At 42.3% G+C, this 26959-nt stretch overlaps 1 protein-coding gene across 2 annotated transcripts in view; it reads right to left on the bottom strand.

Annotated features, from left to right (window-relative positions):
- Nucleotides 1-9936: 9936 nt before the first annotated feature.
- The window catches only part of ZCCHC4 (zinc finger CCHC-type containing 4), a 44098-nt gene continuing 27075 nt past the window's right edge, over nucleotides 9937-26959 (bottom strand). For both annotated transcript variants that reach the window (XM_077477685.1, XM_077477686.1), the window contains 7 exons: nucleotides 24629-24779; nucleotides 19884-19981; nucleotides 19580-19701; nucleotides 16918-16993; nucleotides 15589-15640; nucleotides 14481-14628; nucleotides 9937-10297 (listed from right to left, as the gene is read on the bottom strand). In XM_077477685.1, the coding sequence (XP_077333811.1) occupies nucleotides 10246-10297; nucleotides 14481-14628; nucleotides 15589-15640; nucleotides 16918-16993; nucleotides 19580-19701; nucleotides 19884-19981; nucleotides 24629-24779 (699 nt within the window). In that variant the 3' untranslated portion in view covers nucleotides 9937-10245. The remainder of the gene's footprint in view (nucleotides 10298-14480; nucleotides 14629-15588; nucleotides 15641-16917; nucleotides 16994-19579; nucleotides 19702-19883; nucleotides 19982-24628; nucleotides 24780-26959) is intronic.

The raw sequence follows: 26959 nt of genomic DNA on the forward strand, positions 1-26959 counted from the left end.
GCTGTCCCCTCAAAATAACTCGCAGCCATTTATGTCTAAACCATTGGCAACAAAAGTGAGTACACCCTTAAGTGTCCAAATTGGGCCCAAAGTGTCAATTCTTTCTTTTGAGGATGCCCCACAGATGCTCAATAGGGTTTAGGTCTGGAGACATGCCAGGCCAGTCCGTCACCCTCAGCTTCTTTAGCAAGGTAGTGGTCATCTTGGAGGTGTGTTTGGGGTCATTATGTAGGAGTTCTGCCATGCGGCCCAGTCTCCGAAGGGAGGGGGAATCATGCTCTGCTTCAGTATGTCACAGTACATGTTGGCATTCATGGTTCCCTCAATGAACTGTAGCTCCCCAGTGCCGGCAGCACTCATGCAACTCCAGATCATAATACTCCCACCACCATGCGGGAATGTAGGCAAGACACACTTGTCTTTGTACTCCTCACCTGGTTGCCGCCACACACGCTTGACACCATTTGAACCAAATAAATTTATCTTGGTCTCATCACACCACAGGAGATGGTTCCAGTAACCCATGTCCTTAATCCTTGTCATCAGCAAACTGTTTGCAGGTTTTCTTGTGCATCATCTTTAGAAGAGGCTTCCTTCTGGGAGGACAGCCATGCAGACCAATTTTATGCAGTGTGCAGTGTATGGTCTGAGCCAGGGGCGGACTGACCATTGGGGCGCTCAGGCACTGCCCGAGGGCCCCATGCCACTAAGGGGCCCCATCAGGGTTGCCAGCCTCAGTAAAACCAGGGACAGTATGTAAAAATCTTTTTTTTTTTTTTTAATCCCAAGATTAAAGCTGCCCTGCCTCTCCAGTACCTTTTCAGTGTGTGTAGGTGTATTCTGTGTGGCCCCATAATATCCTATTGCTCGGGGGCCCCATAATCTCCTATTGCCCAGAGGCCCCATGAGTTGTCAGTCCGCCCCTGGTCTGAGCACTGACAGGCTGACCCCCCCACCCCTTCAACCTCTGCAGCAATGCTGGCAGCACTCATACGTCTATTTAAAAAAGACAACCTCTGGATAGGACGCTGAGCATGTGCACTCAACTTCTTTGGTCAACCATGGTGAGGCCTGTTCTTACTAAACCGTTTTTATTGAGATAAAAAGGTTTACAGTACAGAATGATTTGAGGTATAAAACAACTTATCGTAAAAGCAGTTCCATAAAGCTTAAATTTAACTTACATAGTCATGCATATGTAGCGTCCTCCTGTGTCTACTGGGAGAAAAGCGGTACCTCCATATACAGGGAGCAAGATTACTTTCATCTCAGGGCTGAGTCCAAGTTAGAACAGAATTTGGGCACCAGTCACTATTTTTCAATGCCTTAATGAGAACTTGAGAGAAGTAGTAGAAAAGAGGTTGAGGGGAGGTTTCAGATAACTTTTTTTTTTTAGCAGATCACTTACAGAATCCTTGAATCCAAAGGCAAAACAGCTTTCTTTTTAGATCTTGGATACCTGGATAGGTCTCACAGACCTATTAGCTGGTAGAATGTCTGGACAAACCTCTCACAGACTTAGCAGCCAGTAGCACTCCTGGATAAGTCTCTCTCACAGACTTAGCAGCCAGGAGCTAGTTACCTTGTTTAGATTGTAAAACAGCTTGACAGTTCCAGAACCTCAAGCCAGCCTGGCGATACTGTAAGGGTAATTTAGATATAGGTGCATCCTCAAAACGAGTCACCAGGCCCTCCTGAGAGACCAGCCTTCATCCTGGCTCTCTCCAGCAAGGGTCCTCCGCTGAATTTCCTCAGCTTGGCTCAGCTTCTTCCACACAGGCAAGACAGCCTAAGGACCACCACAGGATTAGTAGGGCCCCAGACAGGCTTCTGGGCCTACTTGCAGAACTTGCAGTAGCACATCCTCGGGCCAGGAGGGCCCCGAGGAAACAAACTGACCAAGAGCACGTGGCCGCTGTCCAATAAATACCCCTTCCTAGAATGCATAGTGGCCAGGAACCACCTACTGGACTTTTTCCTGAAAAATTATATTTATTACAGCTCAACCTAGTTGTAATTCTCATAATGTCCTGTGGTACCCGTGACACGTGCCGGAAACCATGAGAAATGCACAACTCAAGTCAAGTTTAGAACAGAACCAAATATACAATTAAATCTGAGCAGTTTACAGCTTAGCCAAAAATTAAATTTACACTATAGCCCCATTTTTAGGAACAGGGGGCTACACATTGAACATCAAATTGAATAATCATTTAATGCTAAGCTCAACGTACTTGGTAGAATATGATCTTATCTCAGTTATGGTACACAAAACTCTAACCAGAAATAGTAAGTAGAACAAAATAGTAAAGAAAACATTAACTCAGGTCATTCTTGATGATGATAGATGAAGCAAGGGTTCCACTTAGCGTCATAGGTAGGGATTGAGTCATGCAGTGTATGAAACATTTTTTCCGTCAACATTATCTGATCAACAGGAGATATCTCTTGTGTGAATGGGACTGTATTAGACTTCCAAATAAGGGCGATTGCCCATTGCAGTGTGATACAAATAGTGTGTACGAGTTTCATTAGGTGTCTCGGAATATCGGGGATTTTTTTCAAATAAAAGTCAGTGAGTGTATGCGTTAGAGCCACGTGCCTCCCCACCAGCTTATCCATCAACTCTAAAATCTTTCTCCCAAGTGGGTTGTAGAGCTTCACATTCACAGAACACACGTAAAAAGAAACCCGGGATAGCACAGCCATGAAAACAAGCTGAGGAGGCCTGTGGGAAAATTGTATGTAAACGTCAGGGAGTATAGTACCAGCGAGTAAATAATTTAATCGTCGTTTCCCATATGGCAAGGGATTTAGTGCACTTACGCATATTCTGCCAGTTTGCTTCCCAGTCCTGTAAATCAAACACCAAAATTTAATCACGCTCCCAAACGGCCATGTGTTTTCATTTGGGGCTGTCACCTACCATCTCCATAGACTTATAAAGCCTGAGATCAAACCCTTCTCTCTAGGGGCAGTCTGGCATAGGGAATAAAAAGGTGTGTGTGAATCCGATGGGATTACTTAGTGTGTCTGATAAAATGGCGGATTTGGAGATAGTAATAGAATTCTCTTGCTGGTATATTTTTTTGAGACTGGGTGAATGAAACAAACTTTGAGTCCTGTTGAAAATCCTCCAGTGTGGTCAAACCTTGGGTTATCCACCACTGAAAAGCATCCGGATCACCAAAGTCTGCAGGGAGCCTAGGATCAACCAGAAAGGAGGCACAGGGTTTTTTCGAAATTCGTGCTAATTTCAATTTATAAAGATCCCAGTTTCAGTAAATGTGATACCACCAGATTCTGAGAACTCCGTTCCAAGGCATGGGATTTAGAAGACCACAGTAGTCCCAGAAGGTAGAATGGGGCAATCGAATCGTTCTCAAATCTAACCCTGGGACTGGGCAGCACAGTGGTGTAGTGGTTAGCACTTTCACCTAGCAGCAATAGGGTCACTGGTTCAAATCCCGACCATGACACCATCTGCCTGGAGTTTGCATGTTCTCCCTGTGCCTGCGTGGGTTTCCTCTCACACTCCAAAGACATGCTGGTAGGTAGCGATATACAAGGCATTCATTCATAACCCATGGGACACATGAATTTTTGAGATTTCATTGGGCCAGTTGTGAATCTGCTGGCGATATAATACAGCCATACCTGAGGTACTCCCATACCACCTAAATGATTAGAACAATACAGCACCTCCCTAGAAAATCTTGGGGGTTTGTCGTTCCAAATGAATCTATGCTTGGAGTTTAGAAATCATAATAGGAATCATAATAGGAAGGGCTGAAAGAAGTATAACAATTTAGGGAGGATCGTCAACTTGATTGCCGTTATCCTCCCTAGGAAAGAGATTCTAGAAGATGACCAGGATTTAAGTAACCGTTTTAGTTTACTAATCATAGGCGGTATATTATTGGCAAAAATAAATTGTGGTCTCCTGGGAGTTTTATACCCAAATGTGAAAGGGAAGATTATTTAACCCATGTGAAGGAAAAAGGTCTTTGGATCCTCCAGTTCAGCAGGGGTGAACCCCACAGGGAGAGCAATAGATTTTGATACGTTCACTGAAAGGCCTGAAATATTGGCAAATAATGAAAGTGTTTGAAGAAGATTCGGCAGTGTGGCCATGGGGTTGGTAAGAAATGGTAACACATCGTCTACATGCAGAATTTATAGGTCGAGGAGGCTGTTATAACCGGAAATGTCTGGATGTTGCAATATTGCTATGGTTAGAGGCTCAATAGCCAGAGCAGAAATCAGTGGGGATATTGGCCCCCCTTGCCTAGTGCCCCTACCGAGCCGGAAAAATTCTGAGCTACAACCCCGAGATTTTAACCTGTGTCCCGAGGTACTGATACAGAGCTTGATAGGCCTGTAAAAATTCTCCCTGAAATCCATAACGCTGTAAAAGGAAAGACACACTGTCAAATGCCTTGTGGATGTCCAGGCTTAGCATTAATATTTTTTTTTTTGCGAAAAGGTTTGCGTCTTGGATAATATCAGTGGTGAGGCGGATATTGTCTGTGATAAGGAATAAACCCTGATTGATAAGGAGAGACCAAAGAGGATATAACTTCCGCTAGTCTGTCAGCTAAGATCGTACTGAAAATCTTTAGGTCATTGTTAATAACCAATATGGGCCCAAAATTCTGAAAATGGGTGTGGTCCTTATTCAGTTTGGGGATAAGTGACATGTTTGCTAACAGCATTTCCTCCATAAAAACATTACCTTGCGGGACAAAATTGAAAAGCCGAAACAGTCTGGGGGATAGTTGAGAGGAAACATTTTTGTAATATAAAAAGGCAGAGAATCCATCAGGGCCAGGAGCCAATCCTGTTTTTAGCGCCTTAATGACAATCGTCACCTCTGAGTAATATGGGAATTAAGTGAGCCTAATTGTGAGGTGGTAAGAGTGGGGATTGGAATAGAGCTAAACCAAGCAAGGCCTTCAGCTGAAGGTCCAGTTTGGAGAGGAGCCAACAAAGATGAGTAGAAATTTTCAAAAATCTTTAAGACCTCCTGTAGGTGAGATGTAGGCAACCCAGAGGGAGTGGTCAATTTGTAGACATGGAGGGCAGAGAGACTGGTTTAGTTTTCTAGCAAACATAGTTGAAGATGAGTTACTATGCAATAAAAATGTTGCCTCATCTCAAGGTCTTCTCTACTTTAGCTGATAACAATGAAACCGATTCAAGACGTTTCTGCTCAATAGGGAGTCTGGTGGTTTTCAAATTAAGGGCTATGGAATTTTTATACAGTCTGTCTAGCTCATCTGTGAGCAATACTATTTTATGCTTATTAGCTTTATTACCTCTCAGCACTGCCTAATGGGCCACCCACACTGTGGAGATGGGGTCTCTCAGAGGACACGAAATGCAAAATAATCATCTATAGCTTGGGATACCTCTGTCTCAATTGCCACATCCGAAAGAAGTGCCTCATTAAGTCTCCAAGTAAATGGTGTAGGGGAGTTTGATCAATTAAGTGGTAAATGAGGTCATGCAGTGATTAGACCATGCACAGTTATGCATGGATGCAGTAGCTGAGTTTGCTAGAATATAATCTAGTCTTGCATAGCCATTATGGGGATAATAAAAAAAATGTGTATTCCTCTGCTCCTATATTGTGTGCATGTCAAGTGTCGACTAATTGGAATTCCTGCAGCTGATGTGGGAGGGATTTAGGAAAAGCTTTAGAACGAGCGGTAGCTGTACTGCTATCAAGTGTGGGGTTTGCAGCCATGTTAAAGTCCCCACCTATAATCATGAGGGGATTGGTATTTTGCAAGTATTTCAAAGAAGGAGGTGAAAAAGGAGATGGAGGAGTCATTGGGAGCATAAATGCTAGCGACAGTAAGCTCACAATTATGGATGACACCCTTGATTATAACAAAATTACTTTCTTTATCTTTGTATAGTTGCTACACTTCCATAGGGATGAAAGAGTGTAGAAATATGGCAGCATCACTACTCTTCGAGGATTGGGGGAATGCTCTGTGGAAGAATCAAGGATGGGAGGATTCAGAGAAATGAGTCTCCTGAATCAATAATATTTTAGAGTTGCATATAATAAGAGAAGGCCTTTCGTTTTTCTACAAGGTGAGTTAAGACCTTGAACGCTATAGGAGATACAATTAATTGCCACGAGCAACAGCAAAGCATGCGTTCAACTGATTAAGATTAAGGACAGGCGTCCAGAATACCCTCTAATATAGAGCCTAAATTTACACTCCCTGCTGCCATATTCCGACGATAATAAATTGCAGACAACCCAACTGATTTTAAATCAATTAAAAGTACCATGTCCATACCTACTGTATGCCATGAAGTTCATTATAGAAATGAATGGCCAAGAGCAACTGAGACATATAGCTAAAAAAAAATAAAAAATGTTCAGATGTTGTTTAACCACTTGAGACCCGCGCTATAGCCGAATGACGGCTACAGCGCGGATCTCCTTTGCCGGAACGACGTCTATTGACGTTGTCCCGTGCACGAGCGGAGCGCTCTGTGATCGGCGAGTCTATGAGACTCGCCTGATCAACGATCCGAGCAAGGGGTTAATCCCGACCCCTTATCACATGATCAGCTGTCAGCCAATGACAGCTGATCATGTGATACAACGGAGTCGGTAATCGGCTATTATTCCTCCTCGCGCTGACAGCGCGAGGAGAAAAAAAAAAGAGCCGATCACCGGCGGCCGTGATCGGGACATCAGTCCTGATCACAGCCAGCCCTGCCAGTGCCCACCTGCCCCCTGCCAGTGCCACATGAATAAAAAATGTGTCCCTCCTGTCAGTGCCACCCAGCAGTGCCCACAGTGCCACCCAGCAGTGCCCACAATCTGCCTCAACAAAGGTGCTGCACCCCAGTGCCACATATCTGTGCCCATCAGTGTCATCTACCAGTGCCGCCCATCAGTGCCCAGCAGTCCCATCTGTCAGTGGTACCTATCAGTGCCCCTTAGTGCCACCCATCCGTGCCATCTTATCTGTGCCCATCTTTGCCCATCAGTGCCGCCTTATCTGTGCCTATTAGTGCCGCCTTAACTATGCCTATCAGTGCCCACCAGTGCAGCCTTTCAGTGCCCACCAGTGCAGCCTACCAGTGCCGCCTCATCAGCGCACTTCAATGAAGGAGAAAAATGACCTGTTTGCAAAATTTTATAACAAACTATTAAACATGATTTTGTTTTTTTGCATCTTTTTTTGTTTGTTTAGCAAAAAATAAAACTCCCAGCTGTAATTAAATACCACCAAAAGAAAGCTCTATTTGTGGGAAAAAAAATGATAAAAATTTCATTTGGGTACAGTGTTGTATGCCCGCGCAATTGTCATTCAAAGTGCATCAGTGCTGAAAGCTGAAAATTGGTCTGGGCATGAGGGGGGTTTAAGTGCCCAGTAAGCAAGTGGTTAAGGAACAAAACCCAATGGGGTCAGGAACATTTTATATAATCTGAAAGTAGAATATCAGAACCATCTAGGTCTCAAACCCAGCTGCACAGCAAACACTGTCCAAAAACCAAATGAAAAAGCAAGTAAGAACAACCTTGCTTTGAAAAAAATTGGCATCACTGCTGGGTGGGGAGGTCCTGCATCAGCACCAAGGGACAGGCTCCCAATGAAATGAATGATTTAAGACTGATAGTGCATCATCATCGAATCAAACGGAGCTGTTCAAAAAGATGACTTTATCCTTGCGTCGTTGTGTACTGTTGTCCCCTTAAAGCTATTTCATAATGAATTCTTCTTCTATCCCTTCTGGGAGGAGTGTGCCAGATTTGAGATGGCCTGGGGGTCAAGGGTGGCCAACGTCCTGCTTCTGCTTCCAAGAGGCCCAATTTCACCAGGATCTCTTGACCTCCCAGCACTGTGGTAGCAACATATGTGGAGTCATTAAGGGGAACCACTAGTTTGAACGGGAAACCCCATCTGTAGCGGATCTGAGCTGCTTGAAGTGCTGTAGGGATATCTTTGATACCTCTGCGTCTGTCCGATGTAGCAGGCGAAATATCAGGATAAAATTTGAACCGTATGATCATCCATGGTGATAAGTGGTGTGTTTCTGGCCGCTTGCAGAATATCATCTTTTGTCAGGAAATCCTTCCTGCACAGGATTATGTCCCATAGAGGTTTATCCATTGGAGGTTTCGGTCTGAGGGCCCTGTAAAACCTACCACACGTGAAGGCCACAGATTCACAGTCCAGTAGGAGAGACTTAAACAGTTTGATGACTGGGGGAATCAGATCAATAACAGACTCTGGGATCCCACACAATCAAAGGTTATTGCGTCTATTCCTGTTGTCTTCGACTTGTGACTGTATTTGATTAAATACCGCTGACAACGTTTCATGCTCTCAACTAATATCACAATATGCCAGAGCTAGTTCCTCACGTTTTGTTTTCAGCCTGTCTGTTCTAGTACCCAGCGCTGCAATCTCCTGCGACAGTGTATGGGAGGTCTTATTCAATTCAGATTGGAATTTTGCAGCAAGTCTATTATACATCTCTTCAAGTTTGCTGTGGGATTTATCTAGTAAGTTTATTTATTGGGTCACTAAACTGAAAAAAGCATGAAGCTGCATTATGTAAATAAAAAATAAATAAATAAAATAAAATTGCAATAAGCGTATATTGATTGGTTTGCGCAAAGGTTATCCCGTGTACAAAATAGATTTATGGCTTTTTTTATTAGTATTGGCGGCAATCTTTTTATCATCACTGCGACATTGCGGTGGACAGATAGGACACTTTTGACACTATTTTGGGACCATTGGCATTTATACAGAGATCAGTGCTAAAAAAAAATAAAAAAAATAACACAGATTACTGTGTAAATGTCACTGGCAGACAAGGGGTTAAACACTAGGGGGCGATCAAGGAGTTAAGCATGTTCCCCCAGTGTGTTCTAAATGTAGAGGGGGTTGGGCTCACTAGAACATGACAGAGATCACTGCTGCCGATCACTGGGAGCAGTAGATCCCTGTCATGTTGTTGAGCAGAACAGGGAAATGCCTTGTTTACATAGGCATCTCCCTGTTCTGCCTCTCCCTGCCACAATCACGAGCCACCAGCGTACACCGAGTGTGAGAGACCCATGATCATGCACCCGCCGATGAAGAATTGACCTACGGGTACATCTTTTGCGCACCCATTCCACTCTGCCAATGTATATCGGCATGAGATGGTTGGCAAGTGGTTAAAGTGGTATTAAACCAAAAATATTATATATTGCAGCTTACCAATCATTCGACGTGGTGGATGCATTCGTTTTCTCCTTTTCTTAGACTTTGTCCCTCGGTTTTCACATGGCGATCTGGCCACTAGCCCACCGGTAATAGAGTGCCCCTACTCTGGATGAATGGCTGTTCCCACCCCCTCTACAGCCCAGCACTCCAGTGAGAGTGGGGGACAGTCACCAGCTCTCTGCTCAGTGAGCACTGAGAACCAAGCAATCAGCAGCATTTGATTGCTCGGTTCTCAGTCTTAAAGTCAGCAGAGGACAGATGCAGCATCAAACTAATGCTACATCCACCAAGGGAAGTATGGGTGGAAAAAAAAATCCCATGCTTCTCTTTTAAGTTTACTTTTTAGGGCTTGTAATTTCAAATGGAAACTACCGATTTCACGGGCCACGTACAGACCTTTCAATTAAGTAGTCTTAACGCAGTTGAGAATGTAGTCTTTTTTTCTTTGCAAAAAAAAAAATAAAAAATTGAAATTATGGTCAGTATTTGGTTGTGGAACAATCAAGCTACCGGTATGTTTTGGAGTTGCAAAAGGAAACCAGAGCACAAGAATCTCTTAGAAACAAGGCAAGAACATTTAAATTCCCTATAGGTAGTATCCCACTGGGATACAAGCACAGAACTTCAGGGAATTCAGGCAGCAGTGCCATTTACCATTGTACTACACAGTGTTTTCATGGAGTTTGAGCCAACCAATGCGTTTTATTGAGAACACTTGAAAAAAGAATTTAAGAACAAACCCTAAAATCTGTGAAAGACATATTTAGTCTTTTTTTTGGGACAACATATTGTACAATGCCACAAGTGGCCTTTACTGCCAGGATGTTGTGATTTATTAGATCATGAATTAGGCGTTTTAAATGTCACTTTAATGGTCTGCTGTGTGGGGAGCTGGCTTCATCATCACACCAGGCAGTACATATTGTCCATCGAGAAGGTAGCAATCCTCCTCAATGCTCACAGTGACAAGTCCACATTACTGCTCGTCACATCATGCTGTCAAATGTTTCTTCTTCTTTTTCCGATTGCCTCCTTTTTCCACTCTGTAAAAAAATAAATAAAAAAACATTTTTTAGAATGTATTAATACAGTGCTATACCCGCTGACAGGTACCCTTTACCACTTCTGCTTGGTTCGCAAAGGCGATCCGAGTGGACGTTTGGCCCACCTCCTCCGTTTGTAACAGGAGGCTGCGGGACCATTCACAAAGTATAAGGCGATTCCTACATGCGCAGCGGGAAGCCGATTGAGAAGCCACAAAGAATCACAGCCGGCTTCCCACAGTTGACATGTCGACGCAGGGGACCCGAAGACCCGGCCCTCGTGAGGAAGGCGGAAAGGTAGGTGTCTGTTTATTCAAAGTCAGAAAGTACAGATTTTGTAGTTGCCGACTTTTAATTTTTGGAAACCTGGCTGAAGAACTCTCTACGTACGATGATTACCCTGTTATTTGCTATGTTTTACCATCAGGAACAGCAATTTCAATTCACTAGAAAGTTTAAAGTGTGAATCAGCTGAATTTATGGCATGCATATTACATTATGTTATGGATTTTGCAGTAAGTATTTGCATCTTAAAGTGGTGTTGCCACCAAAAAATTAAAAGCTGCTTAAAATTCGTAAAAAAAAAAAATAAAAAAAAAAAATATATTTTACTCACCTCTAAATACCGGTTGCTAGGGGGTCCCTCGTAATCTGCCTTCTTCATTGCCCGGGCTGGTGACATCACTTCCCCTCGCGCCGCACATTCACCTGGGACCTGTCATGTGTCCCAGGCGACTGTACGGCGTATCACGGCGCCCTGCGCCGCTCGCGCATGCGCAGTGGGTGCCCGGCTGTGAAGCCACAGCCGGGTGCCCACAGTATGCATGACGGCGCCGCGAGCGGAGCGGGGAGCGAGGGGGGGCTTCGTTCCCCCGCATCGCTGGACCCTGGGGCAGGTAAGTGTCCGACTATTAAAAGCCAGCAGCTGCAGTATTTGTAGCTGCTGACTTTTAATTATTTTTTTTTTTAGGGGGTACCCCACTTTAATAAACAGTAAAGAATATCTATAAATATTTTTAAAAATGCCCCTCTTCCTACCTATCCTGTGTACCCTGTATAAAAAAAAAAAAGGATTTGTGCACTTTTTTAAATCCAGTGCGGTCATGTGACTCAACAGGTCTGAAAACAGCTGTAAATTGGTGGTAATGTCACCCAAAGGCCTCTGTTGTCGGTGCTCCCTCCTCTCCCCTACAGCAGCTGCTCTGACACAGGGGACCCGGAGCTGTTGTATCACATGACCAGACTGGATTAACCTCTTAAGGACTAATCCTATTTTTGACACTTGTTGTTTAGAAGTTACATTTTTTTTTGCTAGAAAACATTACTTAGAACCCCAAACATTATATATATTTTTTCCAAACACCCTAGAGAATAAAACTTTGTTATACCGTATTTGCGCAGCGGTTTTACAAACACATTTTTTGGGGGGAAAAAAAAAAATACACTTTTTTTAAATTAAGAAAATAAGAAAACAGTTAGCCCATTTTTCTATATTGTGAAAGATAATGTTATGCCGAGTAAATTGATAACCAACATGTTGTGCTTCAAAATGACGCCCATTCGTGGAATTGCGACAAACTTTGGCATTTAAAAATCTCCATAGGCAACATTTAAAAATGTCCACAGGTTACCAGTTTTGAGTTACAGAGAAGGTCTTTTGCTAGAATTGTTGCTCTCGCTCCATCAATCGTGGTGATACCCCACATGTGTGGTTTGAACACCATTTACATATGTGGGCGTGACTTACGAATTCGTTTCTGCACACGAGCAGAGATGGACACGGGCTCTTTCAATTTTTTTTATTATTATTAATTTTACCATTTTTTTTTGTCACTGTCCCTTTAATACAAAAAAAAATAAAAAATGGATCACTTTTATTCCTATTACAAGCAATGTAAATATCCCTTATAATATATAAAAAATAAAATAAAGCATGACAGGACCTCTTTAATTACTTGCTGCCTGCATATAGCAAAATGACGGCGGCAAAGTGGTTGTGTTATCCTGACCAGGCGTCATATATGACGTCGCCAGGATATCAAGCCTCTGTGCGCCTCCAGGGGCACACTTCGCAGCGAACGTTGTTGCGGTGTGTCAGTCTGACACACTGCAACTCCCATCGAGGTAAAGAGTCTCTGACAGACTCTTTACCATGTGATCAGCCGTGTCCAATCACGATGTAAACAGGAAGAGCCGTTGATCAGCTTTTCCTCACTCGCGTCTTCCAGACACGAGTAGAGGAGAGCCTATCGACTGCTCCTCTGATAGGGAGGGGGGGGGGGGGGGATCTGTGCTGATTGATTATCAGCGCAGCCCCAAGGATGCCCCCACTGGACCACCAGGGATGCCAGTGCCCATCACTGATTGGCAGGCAGTGTTTGGCACTGATTGGCATCCATCAGTACCATCTATTAGTGTACATCAGTGTCACCTATCAGTGCCCATCTATGCCGCCTATCAGCGCCCATCCCTGCCACCTATGTGTACCCATCAGTGCCACCTTATCAGTGCCTGTCAGTGCAGCCCCATCAGTGAAGGAGAAAACTTATTTACAAAGTTTTGTAACAGAAAACAAAAAAAAATTATTTTGTTTTTTTATTTGTTTAGCAGAAAAATCCCAGAGGTGATCAAATACCATGAAAAGAAACCTCTATTTCCTCTATTTGTGGGAACAAAAAATGATAAAAATGTAGTTTGGGTACAGTGTAGCATTGGTCAAAGTGGGACAGAGCTGAAAGCCCTGTATTGAAGTTGTTAATGTGAGATCTGGGGTCAAAAATACCTCAGATCTCACATTTATACTTATAAGCAAAAGAAAAAAAAAGAAAAAAATTTCTTCTTCTTCTTCTTCCCCCTTTAAAAAATAATTGTCCCATTAAGGTCGTTGGGCAAAGTGACGTTTGACTTTGCTCCAGCCCTCCAAGGGCATAGAGCCGAGTGGGGGCCTTCATGCACTCACTTGACTTCCTGCCCATCAGGCCACAGGACCAGACCGCCACTTCCAATGGCTCCGGTAAGCAGCGGAGGCGCCTGGGATACTGCGGGAGGGGCGGCCCATAAAAGTTATCTTGCAGCGAATGCGCCGCGGAAACCACTTTGATCTTAAAGTGGACTGCCCGTTATGAATAAAAATACAACGGTATATAAACGTCAAAGTAGCGTCGTATATCCACAGTGGGCGGTCTAAAAGTGGTTAAAAGAAGGCAAGTACACAAATCTAGCGTATATACACACATGGTATGCAGGGATATATAGATAGATATATAGATATATATATATCTATCTATCTAAGCTTAAAGCAAAGTCAGCACAGCCTTCTACCAGGAAATTCTAGAGCACTGCATACTTCCCTCTGCTGACCAGCTTTATGGAGATGCAGATTTCATTTTCCAGCAGGACATGGCACCTGCCCACACTGCCAAAAGTACCAATACCTGGTTTAATAATCATGGTATCACTGTGCTTGATTGGCCAGCAAACTTGCCCGACCTAAATCTCATAGAAAATCTGTGGGGTATTTTCAAGAGGAAGATAGGAGACACCAGACCCAACAATGCAGACAAGCTGAAGGCCGCTATCAAAGCAACCTGGGCTTCCATAAGACTTCAGCAGTCCCACAGGCTGATCACCTCCATGCCATGCTGTATTAATTCATGTAAAAGGTGCCTCAACCAAGTATTGAGTGCATACTAAACTGTACATGGCCATACTTTTCATTAAGCCAACATTTTTTGTATTAAAAATCTTTTTTTTTTTTTTTAATTGTTCTTATGTAATATTCTAATTTTCTGAGATACTGAATTTGGGGTTTTCACTAGCTGTAAGCCATATTTCATCAAAATTAAAAGGAAAAAAAAAATGCTTGACATATATCACCATGTGTGTGTAACACGTCTATATATAAAATATATGTGTTTCACTTTAATTGAATTACTGAAATAAGTTAACTTTTTGATGATATTCTAATTTTATGAAACGCACCTGTATACTTCGACTACACATTTTCTACAATCTATCCTGGTGCATTAAGATATGAGTATTTCTTCAGTGCCATCTTGTGGTCAATTACCCCAAGCGCTCCGTTTGAACATGAACATGAGCAATAAAACATTGAATGCAGACAAGATATCTTTTACAGATTTTAGAACTGACTAAGATAAAGTGTACTACGGCCAATACTGACTTTTTGTTGGGTCTTTCAGATGCGAGTCGAGTAGGACAGTTCCTCCATTTGTGACCACCTTCTCCACACAGAAAACAGCCACCCACAGCACCGCCGCAGGGATGGTCTTGTAAACAGCACCGGTCACAGGAAGAGCAGTGAGCCCAGGCTGATAAAAAACAAAAAACAAAATCACTTTTGTGTAAGAAAGTCATTCAGTAATCTTCCCAGGTGCATTATTTTTAACTGTCATATGTGCTTACAGAGATTTATAATGTATATTACATTTAGACCCCATTTACACGAGTGCAGAGCCCTGTACACTGTGAATGGTCTATTTGTTTATGCGGCTTGGGCCACCAGGTGCTACGTGCAGGAAGTCTATGGAGATGCAGAGACTGTATGAACACAGCCCCTCATCCTAATATGATGGGTATGGAGGTTTAGCGGTGCCGGACGCACACCACCTGCATTCACGGCTGCTCAGCCACAATTACAGTTTTATCCAATTAAGAGGAGCGTCTGTGTCTATAAAATCACTGTGTCCCTGTAAATCTACATAAACTACCTATGCATAGCACCTGGAAGGTTCACGGTGTACTGGCCTCAGCGCCTGTATGAATGAGGCATATGTTATCAAATACTTAACATTGTAAAGGGATACAACATCAGTTACACAATTGCGGACTTAGTACGGCGGACTTAGTATAGCGTACTTAGTACGGCGTATTAGTCCGCTGAAAAAGTGCCGTGTGTGGGCAAGTAGCCCGTTCGGAAAGTCCGGCGGGAAGTCCGTCGGACTAAGTCCGCCGGATAGTCGGCTACGTGTGTACGCGGCCTAACAGTGCTTTTCCTGGTGCCTAGGCATGCCTGTGCTAAAACCCAAATATATGTATATCTGTATTGTGAGATCCAAGGCACTGCTGTCTCTGACTGGTAGTCTCAGGAGATTTGGCAAGGTCACTACTGTGCTGCTCACTGTTCTGGCTGGAAGCTCTGACATGATGTCTCCATTAAGATGCCAGCCATTTTGTGGGCAGAGCCTCAAAAGTTCCGTTCTTTTAAGGTCTAAGACTTGCTCATATAAAACAGTAACTATGAAACCAAAACTCTGCTAGTTATTACTTACAAGGTTTCACGCATTTATTGCATAGGGAGCAATGCTTCCACTTTCTTCCATCCTGCAAAGACACAACCCATATGTGATAATTCAGAAACAGATATCCAATTGGAGAAGTATGGACAAATTCAAAAACACACAGTAATGCACAATACTATTAAAAGTTATGAAGAGCTCAAATCTGCCCAAAGACACCTAAAAGATAAGGGAACTTTAAGAAAAAGTGCATTTTAGCCCGTTTTACCCTTTGCACTGACCTAAAGTAATCCACCCTCTTGCTGCACAAATACATACCATACTTGGAGGCACCATTACGTGCATGATGGCAGCACTTGCCCATTACAGCCCTATAGATTTCAGCCTCCTGCCATCTCTAGTATAGGATACAGCTCCATTAAAGTCTAAAGGGCGGTAATGCACCGGCATAGCAAACAAAGAAAGAGGGTGAGCAGTGAAGGTCTGCATGAATCACAATGTATGTACAATATGATCAGCACATAGGAAGAACTATATACTCCAAACAAATCACATTCTAAATCCAACCACCAGTTCTATTTTCATGTGTTGTACATATTTGTTTTTCTATTTAAAAAAAAGACAACAGGTCCTTTAACCAGAAATTCAAGCACCATTATATGCAATACACCTGAAGTCCTTCACCTAGGATTTGAAGGCATGTTTTGACCATGAAAACGGGATTTATAGATACACATTATACTACTATAGCACAAATCTTGGAGAGCATTACAGAACATGCTGATCAATGACAACATTCTCTGTCCCCAAAGAAACTTACAATCCAACATCTACATTACAATTAAAGTAGTAGTAAAGGCTGAAGGTTTTTTACCTTAATGCATTCTATGCATTAGGATAAAAAGCCTTCTGTGTGCAGCAGCCCCCCTAATACTTAACTGAGCCCATATAGATCCAGTGATGTTACAGAATTGTCTCGGCTGCCTAGGACTCCCCTCCTCATTGGCTGAGACAGCAGTGCCATTGGCTTCCACTGCTGTCAAAGGCAGTCAGCCAATGAGAAGAAAAAGGGGGTGGGGCGGGGGCAGGCTACGGTTCTATGCCTGAATAAACACGGAGCTGTGGCTCGGCTCGGCTCAGCATGCAGCTTGCTATGGGGGGCACTCAACAGGGGGACCCGAGAAGAGCAGGATCTGGGCTGCTCTGTGCAAAACCACTGCACAGAGCAGGCAAGTATAACACGAGAGACTTTAGTATCACTTTAAGCTTACATAATTTTTTAATAGTTCTTATACACACACACACACACGGTATATACATAATACCCATAAAGTAATATAAATAATAAATAAAATGTATTACCTTGGAGGGACAAGTGTTGCAGGTTTTACAGTGCTTATTTTCAGAGGACACATATCTCAGACACAGTGAACAGAACCTAAATGATAGAATATAATAATGATTATAATAATAATAACATAATAATACCTAAAAGACCAAAAGGATGATTGGATGATCTGACAGCCCTTGAAAGGAAGGGGGGGGGGGGGGAGAAATGAGCTTTTGATCCTTGCCAAGTTAAAGAAAGGCCAAGATCAGAGACACTGATAAAAAATGCCAGTGCAAATCTGCAGCCCCGCATCACAAATTTCCATGTACTATGATAAATAAAGATGGATTTACGTGCCTTCAACATGATGGGAAATCGCCAAATTCAACAACCCCTTCTCTTAGAACCTTGCTTTCAATAGCCAAGCCATCAAGGCCAGTGACAGGGGCTGCCGTGACCAGCCGCACCAATTTTGCATACCAGGGTTACCGAGGCCAGTCCAGAGCCACCAGAATGACTGGTATCCCTTCGGCATCTATCCTGCACAGCAGACAACGGAGAATTTTGAAGGGGGAAGTTGATAATGGCATCATAGTGCCAACAGGGCATCTGGCGCATCCGCCAGGGGATCCCTTACCCTTACCACAAATCTCGACTTCTACCTGCTGATAAAGAAGGCCAGCAGATCCGCATCTAGTGTGCTTCACTGCAGACAGATTTGATTAAACATGTCAGAGTGTAGCGACCACTCTGTGATCCAACGCCAGGTGGCTGAGGTAATTCTCCCCCCCCCCCCCAATCCAGACAGGCTAGCGGTAATCTGTAAACATCTGGTGAGCGGAGGTCAGATCAAAAGGAGAGAGCCACAAACTGATAATGCCTATCCCTGACCGCAAAGTACAAGAAGCGCCGTGCCCAGTACAGATGGCAACATGTAAGTATGCGTTTTTGATGTCTATAGAGGCCAGGAAAACCATCACCGAACGCTTGGACTCCACCTTGAACTTCTGCACTTTCACAAAGCACTTCAGTACCTTCTATTTTGTAGCCTGACAGAAGAGAGCTGGGAAAGCAATGGGATCATACACATTGACACATCACACATGTGCTTGAGGCTCTGAACCAATTGAATGTTGGACCAGAGCTCAGCCCACTCAGTGAGCATATGACACACAAAGGCAAATCTGGGCTTTCTAAAAAAGAACTAAAAAAAAAAATATATATATATATGTGTATCCTATAAAACAATGTAATATAATAATTTGGGTCTTCTATATAAGCTGCAACACCGTGCTTCCTAAAGTGCAACTTGCTTCAAATCTTGTCAAAAAAGTGCTTCACCCAAAGTGACATATTTTCCGTCACTGGTATGTGATACCATATCATATGTGATATTTGTGGTATGTGGTATCACATACGAGTGGCGGACTGGCCCCTGCCTCCTCTTAAAGCTACGCTGCAACCTGCTGTACTTTACACACGATTTGTAAGTGCTTTTAAGAAATTAAAGACTGTATTACACCATCTATGCCTCTCTATGGCTCATTCATGGTGAAGCCAAACTTTGCAGGTTGAGTGGAAGGGAGCTGTGGACACATATTCCAGAGCTTCTTGTGATTGAAGATTTTACTGTCTCATACCATTAATGATTGGAGTGAAGCAAGGGCTAATTCTTGGAAGCAGCAAGAAACGTTTATGTGAGGCTTGACAGAGTATAGCCAACGGAGGAAGGATTCCTTTCATTTTACACGCCTGGTGGTCACTTCGTGGCCAAAGATATCTGGTGAGCACAATTATATGTCACTTCGGGTGAAGCACTTTTTTTGACAAGAGTTGAAGCACGGTGTTGGAGCTTATATAGAAGACCCAAATTATTATATTACATTGTTTTATAGGATACACTTATTTTTTGTTTTTAGTTTGGACTGTTGACACTTATGCACTTTAATATTGGATTTAGCATATGTTCTACTTGCGCCCTTAATCATTATTTTTCTTATTAGTTATTACTAGTTTTTGGTGCTGCATTAGCATAGTTCAGAGTAATTTTATTGGCGCCGGTTCTCATTTTTCTTTATAATAAGGCTGCATTCCATGGGCACTGGTTAATATTTTAATACACCAACTGGATCAGAATATAATTTTTTCTTGTTTTCCTCCTCTAAAACCTGGTAGTTTCTTATGGAGCGAAGAATATGGTAATACACATTTTTTGCAGGTAAAAAGAATTATGAATTTATTTTTATTTCGCTAGAAATCTGTAAATCATTACACCCACAATCAGCAGATTTTGGGTGTAATGCCACAGTCATGCAAACTGTTTGCCCGTACCTCCGATACGGACAGGCTCTGACAGGAAGCCTCAATGAAGTACTAGAGCACTAAACAGTGCCCGGGTGGTTAATTGAGAACTACAAGCTGACAGCTGCAAAGGACGTTGGTACTTGTAGTTTTCACATTCACAGAAAACTGAATGACTGATGTGGCCGGGTGGGCAAAGCCCTGCATGGCCTTATTTTCTTTATATTGTGACAGCAAGCGGGGGGATTCCCTGCTCGTTGTCAAAACGATACGAGTGTAACATCTTACAAAAGGTGAACTTATTCTTTAAGTGTTGGGTGACAAAGCACTCTAGGGCCAGTTTTCCACTGATGCATACATAGATTATAGCCTATGTAGGAAAGGATATTTCACCTGTAGCCTTCACTTGAGGGAAGCACAATTTTTTCAGGTGAAAGATTGGTGAAAATACGGACCGGTGATTGTTTCCTTCCAGTCTTCCCATGTTTGTACACAGTATGGTTATCATAGTCCACCTAAAACAGCAAGGAGATTTTTAATAAAATGATAACAAAGGCCAAAAGAGTAACTATGCATATCTCAACAACTAAAGATCTACAAAAATCATTCCTCCAGATTCTAAGCTGGGACATGCTGAAGAAAACATATGCAAGGATTAGTATACTGTATGTGACCAAATATACACTGCAGCACTCACCTGATAATCCAGCATGGCAAACCCAGGAGAAGACTGCAGAATACGAGGCTCGAAAAAGTAGGGAAAAATCCAAAATGTGGGCAGCTCAATGGAACATCCTGATAGGAAGAAAAAAGGTTTCACTATTCACTTGGGAAGGCCTTATGTCATTATTTGATCTGGTCTGCTCATTACAAGTGGAGGCTCTAACTAGTCAGTGCAAAAAGGGAATGAAGATGTGCAATCTGCAGTATTCCACGGCAACCCACATTTTACCTTTCATCATTATTTAGAAGGCAGAGAAATTCCAACTAATCAAACAATTGGAATTTCTCATCCGGGTTCACTGCATAAGGTGTGTTTGGGAATAAATCTTCAGCCTAATGCCCTGTAAACACGGTCGGACTTTCCGATGGAAAATGCGTGATTGGACAGTGTTGTCGCAAATTCCGATCGTGTGTGTGCTCCATCTGACTTTTTCTGATGGAATTTCCAACACACAAAGTTTGAGATCTTGTTCCAAAATTTTCCAACAACAAAATATGATAGTTTAAATTCTGATCGTGTGTAGACAATTCCGACGCAAAGTGCCACGCATGCTCAGAATAAATTACGAGACGAAAGCTATTGGCTACTGACCTCTTTATAGTCCCGTCATATGCATTGTAAGTCACCTCGTTCTTAATGATTGGATTTTCCGACAACTTTGTGCGACCGTGTGTACAGGGCATTACAGTCAGGCAAGCAAAAGGGGTTCTCAGATCACCAACAAATGGGAGTGGGGTGGACTGGTACACTAAAGTAACACCTGCATATAAAATGGAGGTACTGAGCAGATATGATGTGCATCTTTGTACTGAAAAAGTATGCAGAGATTAATTACTTTTGTTCCCCACTAAATTCCCTGTACATATAGTTCTCTTTCTAAGCTGCCATACAGTGCCTAGATAAAGTATTCATACCCCTTAAAATTGTCCACATAGTCATGTTACAACCAAAAACGTGCAGAAATAAAAAACTGCGCCAACCCTATAGAAAAAAATGTCAAAAAGTAATATCAAAATGAATAGACATTGACCTTAAATAATTATCACAATGAAAAAACACCTTAAGTGCATAAAAAACAAAACAATGTGTAAAGTGAAAAAAATATAAATCAAAGTCCATTCAAGGAAAGTTCCTGTGTGGATCCAAATAAGAGTTGGTGTCACCACGGTGATTTAAACACGATCCAAAAACTCATAAAAGTGCCCGTCACCGTACAATGAATGTGCTTACCAGAAAAATAAGCAATTTGGGCGTTTGTAAATAATCGATGGGTCCCGTCAAAAGATATCCTCCTTTTAAGTGGGTCAAATCTCCATCTCCCAATAATGCCCTCCAGATATTAATGTGCCTCGTGGAGCTCAGTAATTCCCGAAAAAGAAAGGGGCTTTTAGGGAACACTCTTACGTCTTGTTTTCAGGACCTTGAAATGAAGAACGTTCCAACGAAAGCGGCACGCAGTTTGTGTAATTAGAATTATTTCTGTCTTCTTGGCCTTTTGGTGATGAAGATTTCAGATGCAGAGAATACCATGCAGCTTTAGTTCAGTTTGCAATTCACACAGAAAGAAAGGACTATGACATGTGATGAAAAGACCTGTATATGACGGCGGTCTCTCTGTGATGTGCTCCGTAGTCCCGGGGAGCGGCGCTGTCCCCGATGATCGCGGTGACACCACACAGGTCCTGGCAGCGACCACTGATCAGCTGCTGCTATAGGGAAGTCTTCCCTATAGCAGCAGCTGATCAGTGGTCGCTGCCAGGACCTGTGTGGTGTCACCGCGATCATCGGGGACAGCGCCGCTCCCCGGGACTACGGAGCACATCACAGAGAGACCGCCGTCATATACAGGTCTTTTCATCACATGTCATAGTCCTTTCTTTCTGTGTGAATTGCAAACTGAACTAAAGCTGCATGGTATTCTCTGCATCTGAAATCTTCATCACCAAAAGGCCAAGAAGACAGAAATAATTCTAATTACACAAACTGCGTGCCGCTTTCGTTGGAACGTTCTTCATTTCAAGGTCCTGAAAACAAGACGTAAGAGTGTTCCCTAAAAGCCCCTTTCTTTTTCGGGAATTACTGAGCTCCACGAGGCACATTAATATCTGGAGGGCATTATTGGGAGATGGAGATTTGACCCACTTAAAAGGAGGATATCTTTTGACGGGACCCATCGATTATTTACAAACGCCCAAATTGCTTATTTTTCTGGTAAGCACATTCATTGTACGGTGACGGGCACTTTTATGAGTTTTTGGATCGTGTTTAAATCACCGTGGTGACACCAACTCTTATTTGGATCCACACAGGAACTTTCCTTGAATGGACTTTGATTTATATTTTTTTCACTTTACACATTGTTTTGTTTTTTATGCACTTAAGGTGTTTTTTCATTGTGATAATTATTTAAGGTCAATGTCTATTCATTTTGATATTACTTTTTGACATTTTTTTCTATAGGGTTGGCGCAGTTTTTTATTTCTGCATATTTGTTTGGTGTTATATCACATCTATTGCTGCTGCCTGTTTCACATTTAGTTTATTTGCTTTCATGTTTCTTTCCTAGCGCGGAATAATTTTTTCCATTTACAACCAAAAACGTAAATGTATTTTATTGAGATTTTATGTGATAGACCAACAAAGTGCCACATAATTGTGAAGTGGAATGGAATTATAAATGTTTTTCAAAATTCTTTACAAATTAAATATCTGAAAAGTGTGGCATGCATTTGTATTCAGCCCCCTTAACTCTGATACCCCTAACTAAAATCTAGTGGAACAATTGCCTTCAGAAGTCACCTAATTAGAAAATAGAGTCCACCTGTTTATAATTTAATCTCAGTATAAATACAGCTGTTCTGTGAAGCCCTCGAGGGTTTGTTAGAGAACCGTAGTGAACAAACAGCAACATGAAGGCAAAGGAACACACCAGGTCAGGGATAAAGTTGCGGAGAAGTTTAAAGCAGGGTTAGATTATATATAAAAAAAAAAAAAAAAAAACAAGCTTTGAACATCAGAATGACACAACTGCAAACCTACCAAGACATGGCTGTCCTTCTAAACTGACAAGCCGGGCAAGGAGAGTATTAATCAGAAAAGCAGCCAAAAGGCCCATGGCAACCCTGGAGGAGCTGTAGAGATCCACAGCTCAGGTGGGAGAATCTGTCCACAGGACAACTATTAGTGCTGCACGCCACAAATCTGGCCTTTTTGGAAGAGTGGCAATAAGAGAGACATATGAAGTCCTGTTTGCAGTTTGCAAGAAGCCATGTGGGGGTTAAGGCAAACATGTGGAAGAAGGTGCAAAAGAGTAAGTTTCAAGTACCGTTAAGCCATATATGTGCAAATCTTTGATGTAGCGCATCTTGGATCTACCTTTTCAATCAGATTTGCAAGTTTCGTTTTCATTTTTTGAACCTATCTAGTAAATTTTGTGGCCTGTCCATGCCTACAGTTTGAACCCATTAGGGGTAGACTGGTACAGGTTATCAAGTATTTTATACTTACGCAAAATCTTGTTAAATCAATGTAACCATGTTGGACACATATAACCAAAGTAAATGACAATTTATATTGTTAGTTAATAACTTTCAATAAAAAAAATTTATTGTTTTAAAAAATAAATCAAACAAACATCAACCCTTCACCTTCTTTAAATATAGTTTTGCTTAATTTTTTTTTTTTTTATTAGGACAAGTAGATTAGGACCCCAAATTTAGTCCCTTGGATGAGTAATTATTTTTTTTTTTTACATTTCCACAACCCTGGCAGAAATTACATGGTAATCCTGTCTTTTTTGATCGGTTGCCAGGTCTCTGGTTTGCACAGTAGTATTGCCAGGCCTAGTCACTTGAATATCTAAAAACATGAGTGATGTCACACTGCATATGCACAGCCTGCCAGTCTCTCTCTTGTTTAAGAGGGAGGGCTGAACCCATGGGACAGCAGTGGACAGAATTGTGACTGTGCTGCTGTAACTCAGCGTAATGTAAGCGACAAGTGCACCCAAAATCAGGGCCAAAGAAGCACCACGACTCAATGCTGACAAGCCGTACACTTCTTAATCAGAAGCACTGGGTGACGTTTGTGGCGAGTCCTGGTGCTCCTGTAACCCCCGATTTTAAGTACAATTATTATAGTATTTAAATGATCAGTATACAGCTTATGAACATGTTTCTGGTGTTAACAGTGCGGTACTAACTGATTTGGAAGTGGGGGGAGCACCCAAATGATCGAACCGGAGGCACACAAATGATCGAACCGGGGGGAACCACTGGCTTAGTATTTCTATGTTCAAGCGCTAGACTTAAATTCCTACTAGCAACACTAACTGCATGTAATTTGACTACAGCATTTATGAGTTTGTCCGACTTCAGAATGTTAGTTCCATTAAAGCACGGAGTGTGAATGGTTTTCTTTGCTTTCTGAAAAGCTTCATATTTTTATGATTTTTCCCTTTAAAAAAAAAAAAAAAAAAAAAGCAGGGCAAAAGATGACCTTGATTTTTTATCTTTTAAATCTTATCCAATCCATACAGAACACAACATGGCAAGCAGCTGTATATAAAACACATAAAATGTCAATGTTAATCAAGTGAAACAGTTTTCAGAAAGACTAGAATCTAAAAGAAGCAGCAGTACGCCCTCTAGTGGATATTTAGCATAACATGTCCAAACACTAAACTGAGCCAGAAAATGTAATAACCAGTACCAGCATACCTGTGATTGACGGTGTTCTCCACATCACACTCATTTTTTTAAAGCTGAAAGCTAATGGTTCCACTAAACCGCCAAATGGTGGGTCAGTCACCATGATAATCCCTTCTCCATTATTTTCCTGCAAGAAATTCTGACATATTTCCTTCGGAGCCTGAAAGACCCAACATAATGCTTAACACAGATGTCATCGTCATTTACATACATGCTGGTGTGTTATTTAAAGATGAACCCTAGGCATATAGTAAAGACAATAATTAATACATCTCTGACATCAAATTTATTTTTAAATACAGGCAGCATAAATACCAGAATCTGACCTGGTTTGAGCCTCTTGCAGTCCCTGTTTGTCAGGGATGGGATTTGAGTGGAAGAAGCAATGCAAGGAGCCAAACAGTTCCTGTGCTAACAAGAAGCATGTTGGAGGGCTTAGAGGAAATGGGTTGAATTATGCTGGCCAGTAGATTGAGGCCATCTAGTGGCAGAAGAAAAGTACTGTGGGGGAAATCTCTGCACTTAAAGGGGTTGTAAAGGGATTTTTGAAAATATTTTTTTAAATAACAAACATGTTATACTTACTTCCACGGTGCAGCTCGTTTTGCACAGAGTGGCCCCGAACCTGCTCTTCTGGGGTCCCTCGGTGGCTATCAGGGCTTCCCCCCATACGAGGGAGCTCGTATGAACGTGAGAAGTACTTGCGGGCGCGCTCCCGTGATACAGCCGGCACCTATAGCCGCTCACTGTATCACTCGGCTCCGCCCCCCAGCACTGGATGTGATTGACAGCAGTGCAAGCCAATGACTGCACTGCTTTCAATCCATCCACTCTAGCCAATCAGCGGCCAGGCTGAGCGGCGAGGAGGATGTCGGAGGCGAGCACGGGACTTTCAAGGGGTCAGGTAAGTAAAACAGGGGGGGGGGGCTGGGGGGGCCGGCACTGTCAGATGTTTTTTCACCTTAATGCATATAATGGATTAAGGTGAAGAAACTTTTACCTTTACAGCCCCTTTAAGGGGAATATTGTAGGAAAGACTGGTTTAATCATTTATTTATTTTGTTAAAGGCTATTCATTAGTGTCATGTTATTTTTAGCTCGAGTTCTGCTTTAAGAAGCTTTATTGCCATTTAGAAAAAAGGATGAGAAAATCTGATTTGAATTTTCATTTTTAGATGGTTTTGAATTTGAAAGATGTGTTCAGGCTGCAGACAATCATTTACCAATCATCTGGATTCTTCAACTGGCTTCTACAGACCAGACAGATCATTGTGGAAATATTTCAGCCATTGGAAAACTTATGAATCAGCAATTCTCTGGAAATAAACATTACTACTCACTACAGTTTTTTCGTATTGATATAAGAAAGACCAGACAGATTGATACAGCAAAACAGCTAGTTCTTCCTGTAAACCAGTGGTCTCCAAACTGGAGGCTAGAAGGATACTTTTGCTTGCTTTTATCTGGCCCTAGGGGCGCCATTTTATTCACACACACCAACAAAGGGCACAATTCCTTCTAATAACACCAATGATGGTGCACAATTCTTACTAATGACATCAACAATGGGGTACAATTCCACACAATGACAGCCACAATTTATACCAATGGCACCAACAATGGAGCCCAATATTGGGGAACAATTCCTCCCAATGACACCAGTGAGGGGGGATTGTGTACTTCCACTGATACTGGGACATTTTGTACTCCCGATGGCCACAGTCTGGCCCCATTAAAGTCTGAAGAAGGTCAACTGGCCCTTTGTTTAGAAAGAAGGAGACCCCTCTGTAGAATGGTTTTGTGCCAACTTTAACATGCATACATACATATACCAAGTCTTTGTTTTACAAAGGACTATGTAATACAGGTTGTACCTATGGCACAGTTATGACAGCGTAATAAGTTTTCTCAGATTACATTTCAGACACCGTTTGCCTTCAGGTGCTCTCCTGTCTGAAACCATGTGTCAGCCTGGAGCCAAGAGCTCCACTTGCTGGCTTGAAATAAGAATAAGAAATATTCATATACAATATTTCATAGGCATGTGTGAAAAAATAACCACTTGATGCCAAATCACGTAGATGTACGTGATTGACTGCAAGTGGTTATACCGGGGTTATGGCTGTAGCTGTCCACTATAAACCCAGTATTTTTTTTTTGTTTTTTTAGAGCCGATGAAGCTCTACAAATTGAAAGCAATCCTAGTGGCGAATTAGCTGCTGAATTGCTTTTACAGGCAGCGAAAGTGGGTGATCAGAGACGATTAGGTCTCCTGTCACCTCTATTGTAAGCAGGCGGACAAGGAATTTCCTCACTTCCAGTTTCCCTGGTTGTAAACAG

Source organism: Lithobates pipiens, unplaced genomic scaffold, assembly GCF_037356315.1.
Source record: "Lithobates pipiens isolate NorthernLeopardFrog02 unplaced genomic scaffold, aLitPip1_a1.2 Scaffold_13, whole genome shotgun sequence".
Classification (NCBI taxonomy): domain Eukaryota; kingdom Metazoa; phylum Chordata; class Amphibia; order Anura; family Ranidae; genus Lithobates; species Lithobates pipiens.